Source organism: Equus asinus, chromosome 23, assembly GCF_041296235.1.
Source record: "Equus asinus isolate D_3611 breed Donkey chromosome 23, EquAss-T2T_v2, whole genome shotgun sequence".
NCBI lineage: Eukaryota > Metazoa > Chordata > Mammalia > Perissodactyla > Equidae > Equus > Equus asinus.
In genome coordinates, this window is record NC_091812.1 from 64,164,252 (window position 1) to 64,170,269 (window position 6,018).

Sequence of the window (6,018 nt, forward strand, 5' to 3'; positions counted from 1 at the left end):
GCCATCCCCGCCTGGTGTGGCCGACTCTTTGCCTTCGTTTCCCATTGAAGTTGTATTCTCAAAAACAAACAGAAACTGGGTATTAATAATCACAAGTTTCACCAAGTTGCAACTTAGCATTTCCATGTTGGCTCAGTTTGATGGACAAAAAATGTGGCATTAAACCTTACTCTTTATGATTCTGAAATTATTACACCATTCTTTCTGGAAAAGACCCAAGAAACTAGCCGGCTTTTCCAGCTGATAAAATTGAACTTTGTTTCATTAGTCATTATTAAACTATGCATGAGAAAGAGTGACGTGAACCCAGAACACGAAGTCTCTTTAATGTGGCGGGATAGAGCGCCATGTGCAGAGTGCTGAGGGCACTGCTGTCTTCCCGCGTGCTCCTTTATGAAAGTGCGACCTCTTGGAAAGTTAGGCAGAGAAGCCGTGTCTAGAATCACAGATTCAAAACCACGGTGAAAAAATTGTTGTTGGAACCTAATATGGATTTATCATCTCATGTCAAGCCAGATTCAGATTTATAAATATTTCATCAGTGCAAAAGGAAGCCAGTTGATGGTTCTCTTTTTGAGTTCTAAATTTTGTTTGAAACTAATTAGTAAAACGGAAAGAAATTCTTTCCATAGTTACATTCTCTCGGTTTAAAATAACTTTGTTTCAAGAATGCGCTGTACTTTAAAAGAAAAAAGTCCCTTTGAATAGTAACTTTATTTTGGTCCAAAGCTACTATATAAATGAAATCTATTATGACAGAATTTTCAGCACCAAAGAAGGCACTTTGGATGATTCAATCTTAAGCAAATGTTTGATAAATCAATTTGAAGGCACCAGAAGAAAGGACGTTTCTAACCTCATAGTGCAGATGTGCCAGGAAGGCTGGTGTTACTGAGAAGATTGCTCTGTGTTCAGGTGGGCTGAGCCACCTGGCAGGAGGACCGCACGGAAGCCCACCAGGCAGGCAGGGCTGGGGTGGGCAGGTCTGTGTCCCTGGAAGAGGCAGGTGAAAACAACTACAGCTTGGTGGTTTGCATGGTATTTAGTTTTTGTGGAAATAAAAATTTAGCTGCATTTATATTCTATTTCTTGTAACTGCAAAATCCGTTTACTGGTTTTAAAGGTGTTTGCTTGGAGGCGTTCCTCTGACTAGGTGAACTTGTTTGCTTTGTAGGGGTATAAATGTTATCTAGAATTCTTCAGAAGCCCCGCAGTGTGCAAGTGCTATTTAAGAACTTACCAACCAGAGGCGAGCTGTCATTTCCTTCCTGTCATGTCCCATCCCCACGGCCCCACCCCCCCCGGTTCTTCTGCTGAAACACAGCCTGGCTCTGTTCCTCTGGGCAGCTGTGCTTTTCCCTCTCGCTCCCCAGGACCACATAGCACTCTGCTGCTAGGGCTCCCCTCCACGTCTTCACATATAGATATTTGGGGCTTATTTCCTTTTCAAGACTGCAAACTCTTTGAAAGGAAGAACTATGTCCTGTTCAGACCTGTGTACCCTAAATACTTAGTGTGGTTCCTGGCACATAATTGGTAATAAATACTTAGCACGTGGATAACTGTCTCTTTTCATGTATTGCAGGTAACCCAGAAGAGCCGCACTCCATTCAGGCGGAGGAGCCGGAGAGGTTTGTCCCGGAGAGTAGAACACAAAGAATATTGATGGATTTTAAACCACACTTTTTCAAGCGTTTGAGAAGACTGGAAAAGTAATTTGTTCTCCTGCACTGCATATATAGGTTAAGATTGTTTCTGATGCAGCTGAGAAAAATGCAGACCATCAAGAAGGAGCAGGCGTCTCTTGAGACTGGTCACAGTGTGGACAAGATGATGGTGCTTAACTCTGCTTTAACTGAGGTCTCTGAAGACTTGACGACAGGAGAAGAGTTACTTCTAAACGAAGGCAGCGTGGGGAAAAACAAATCTGCATCGTGTCGGAGGAAACGGGAATTCATTCCCGACGAAAAGAAAGATGCCATGTATTGGGAAAAACGGCGGAAGAATAACGAAGCTGCCAAGAGGTCTCGTGAGAAGCGTCGACTGAATGACCTGGTTTTAGAGAACAAACTCATTGCACTGGGAGAAGAAAACGCCACTTTAAAAGCTGAACTGCTTTCCCTGAAATTGAAGTTTGGTTTAATTAGCTCCACAGCATATGCCCAAGAGATTCAGAAGCTCAGTAATTCCACAGCTGTGTACTTTCAAGACTACCAGACTTCCAAAGCCAGCATGAGCTCCTTTGTGGACGAGCACGAGCCCTCGATGGTGGCCAGCAGCTGCATCTCCGTCATTAAGCATTCTCCGCAGAGCTCCCTGTCTGATGTCTCGGAAGTGTCCTCGCTGGAACCTTCTCAGGAGGGCCCCGCGCAGAGTCCTGAAAGCAAGTTCCAGGTCATCAAGCAAGAGCCGATGGAACTGGAGAGCTACACCAGGGAGCCGAGGGACGACCGAGGCGCCTACCGGGCGGCCGTGTACCAGAGCTACGTGGGGAACCCTTTTCCTGGCTTTTCACACTCTCCGCCTCTCCTGCAGGTCCACCCGTCCTCCAGTAACTCTCCGAGGACGTCAGAAACCGACGACGGGGTGGTCGGGAAGTCATCCGACGGAGAGGACGAGCAGCAGGTTCCCAAGGGCCCCATCCACTCTCCCGTGGAACTGCCGCGTGTGCACACGACGGTGGTTAAAGTTCCAGAGGTGAACTCCTCTGCCTTGCCCCACAAGCTTCGGATTAAAGGCAGAGCGATGCAGATAAAAGTGGAAGCGTTCGACAACGAGTTGGATGCCGCGCAAAAACTTTCCTCGCCGATTGACATGACATCCAAGAGACATTTTGAACTCGAGAAGCACAGTGCCCCAAATATGGTACACCCTTCCCTCACCCCTTTCTCAGTGCAAGTGACGAACATTCAAGATTGGTCTCTCAAATCGGAACACTGGCATCAAAAAGAACTTAATGGCAAAACTCAGAGTAGTTTCAAAACTGGAGTGGTTGACATGAAAGACAATGGCTACAAAGTTTCTGACCCAGAGAATTTGTTTTTGAAGCAGGGGATAGCAAACTTATCTGCAGAGGTGGTTTCACTGAAGAGACTCATAGCCACGCACCAAATCTCTGCCTCGGACTCCGGGTGAAGTCCTACTGAGCCGGCTCTGGGCGTCGAGGAAGATGTCTGCAATAGATGGATACGTTTTGTACTAGGCTGAATTTTCACTGGACTGTGATGTCATTTCACTGTAACATTCACATGTTGTCTGTTGGGTGTCTTTTTGTGCACAAATTATTATGAGGATTAGATGATGTTATCACTCTGCCTTCTGTATCGTCCAATAGTCCATGCAAAGGCTGTATATATTGAACATTATTTTTGTTGTTCTATTATAAAGGTGTAAGTTACCAGTTTCAATAAAGGATTGGTGACAAACACAGAACTTCTGCTCCATTGCACTTGATTTTATGGAAAAGAAAAAGCAATTTAAATTATAAAAATAGATGGTAAGATATTCTGCCTTTTACTTATTTGGGAGAGTTTTCTTCTCTGAATAAGGGAAAACTGAAGTGTAAGTTCAGCATATAATTTGTTTTTCTTCTGGTTTGTCCCAGGCTGTAATAAGTTTGAAAACCTTTCAAAGAGAGGAAAAAACTAACAATGAATTTTCTTGCATTTGAGACTAATTTACTAAATTACTCCCCATTATGTGTTTTTCTTTTGGGTTAAGTTTTCTCCATAATTTTTTCAAGTAGAAAAATCCAAGTTGTTTGGCGTCAGGCTCTCTTCGGTCGTCTCTCTTTTTAAGTATGACACATGGAGGTGGATGGTTGAGTCACTGACCCACTTTATTAATTAGAGGTTCTTTTATGAGAGTGGACGAAGCCTGAGGGTGAAGTCATTTTTGTGTTACTGTAAATCTCAACAGCTCTAGAGCATAACCGTCCAGGGAATTAGGCTAGCGGCATTCCCCTTTTATTTAGTCTCTAAAATTTCAAAGAACACATCAATTATCAGATTCCAGCATGTGTAGTCTGAGTATTTATAATGACTTGTTTTTTTACAGTCTGTTAATGATCGATATAAATAGCTCTAGTGTGGAAACTCTGTGTAATACAGAAGTCCAGAAGAAAACATCATTTTAAGTAAATCCATGACGAGACCATTAGTGATGATTTGTCTGGGATCCTCAGTTGCCCCATAGAAGTGTCATCAAACGCAGATCAGTGTCTTCTCTGGCAAGGCGGGCCTGGCACCTGAGTGGGGTGGGTGGGGGCGAGTGGGTGTCAGTCAAGCCCAGCTTTCTCCATAACTACTCTCCTCACTGAAGCCGCCTCCAGAACCGTCTCTTTCCACACTGACCTCTTTTCTATTCCAGAAGTGGGTGGAGGGACGCCAGTGTCACAGAACAGGCGCAGAGTGACCTGACCCTCACTCTGTTACCAGTATCTCATGGTAGCTCCTAGGAAGAGGCTTGACTGTAACATCTTATTTGAGGGGTCTGCAGTCTTTCTGACGGCCTCATTTGAATAAAAGCCTAAGTTTTGGTGTCTGAAACTTCCTGCACTTTTACATTTCTAAAAGTCGTCTTTTGAATTATGGGCAATGCCAGTAATGCACACACATGCCGTCCACGTGACCCTTCGGCTGCCGTGACCAGTTTTCTCTCTGAAATTGCCTGGCTCTGAGAGAAACATGTTGCCATCTTAGCCCTCGGCCTTCTCTCATCAGTATTTTATTAGTGACTGGTGAGGCCCAGAGGCAAGCCCATCTCATTTGCAGGTGTCACAAAGCAGAGGAGGGCTACCGTATTCGACGGCAGGCAAGAGCCAAAAGCGTCTGACAGCCTGGAAGGGATGGAGTGACTAACGAAATGAATTATGATGGGGGTACAATGTAAAGTCAGGATCCTATGTTAAAAAAAAATTTTTTTAAGGGGCTAAGTTCAAAATTGAGAGAAAAATGATAAAATACGTATGGGGGGAAGCTTTAGTTCTCTCCAGCTGACTATGAGTCAGCTCCCAGTGGAATGTTGGGTTGTGTCAACACCCAAGCGTCCAGACGAGAGACGGCTGTCCTGCTGCACCTGCTGCACCTGTGCTGAGAGGTACGGAGTGCATGTCCCCAAGGAGCCTGGCAGAGACCATGAAAGAGGAGAAAATATTAAGAAAACTGTTGCTAAATTGCCCCAAAAAGGGACAAACCTTATACTGTGTGGTACTGTAAGGGAGAATAAGAACACATGGATGATAGCAAGGAGGGGAGGCCCGAGCTGTTTTGAGGAATTGCTGTGCACCTGTGGGGGCCGTGCAGCAGCAAAGGGCACGCCGGAGGCCCTGGCCCTTTCCAGGTTCACTGCTGATGTTAGCTGTCACGGTGACTCCAGCACATTTTGTATGCCCTCTGCCCTAGTCATTTTGCCTGATGATTTCAAAGATCTAAAATATAGTTGGGATGATGTTTAAGATGTTACTCCTTAAAAGGATGCCGTAAACAAGCAGATCCCGACTCACAAGGAACTAATGAGAGAAAGTCAGGTTGCGCCGTGATACTTTCGTTTCATCGTGTGAACTAGGGGAAATGCCGCTGCCTCTCCCTCCCGCTCACAAAGTTCCAGAAAATGATATAAAATGTGTTTAGAACCAAACGAATCTATAACTGTAGTCAAAAAAGGAAGAAACACAAGCCTCAGAGCTAAGAACCAAAATTCTTAAGAATTCCCAGAAAGATGGCTATCAGGTAGCCTCCATAAGGAGGATGCTGCAGCCAGGAAAACACAGAGGTCCCCAGAGGCCCCACCCGGCCACTGGACATGAAGAGAGGGAGGGGGGCCCGACCGGTCAGCAGCGTGGTGAACAGGGACGCTGCAGCAGAAACAGCCACACTTCCCCTGCACCTGCCTGGAGGAGGCCGTGGGAGCAGGAGTGCGGTGGGCGGGTTCAGAGAGGCAGGGCGTTGCCCCCAGGGCCAACAGTTCCCTGTGGAACCCACACAGGCATGTGTGTCCCCCATGTAGCCCGCCCAACAG

General features: G+C 45.8%; 1 protein-coding gene across 1 annotated transcript; it reads left to right on the top strand.

Annotated features, from left to right (window-relative positions):
- Nucleotides 1-1,758: 1,758 nt before the first annotated feature.
- NFIL3 (nuclear factor, interleukin 3 regulated) lies at nucleotides 1,759-3,432 on the top strand. The gene has a single exon (XM_070495569.1). It carries the CDS (start codon nucleotides 1,759-1,761, stop codon nucleotides 3,133-3,135), a length of 1,377 nt encoding a protein of 458 aa, XP_070351670.1. The 3' UTR covers nucleotides 3,136-3,432.
- The last annotated feature ends 2,586 nt before the right edge of the window (nucleotides 3,433-6,018 follow it).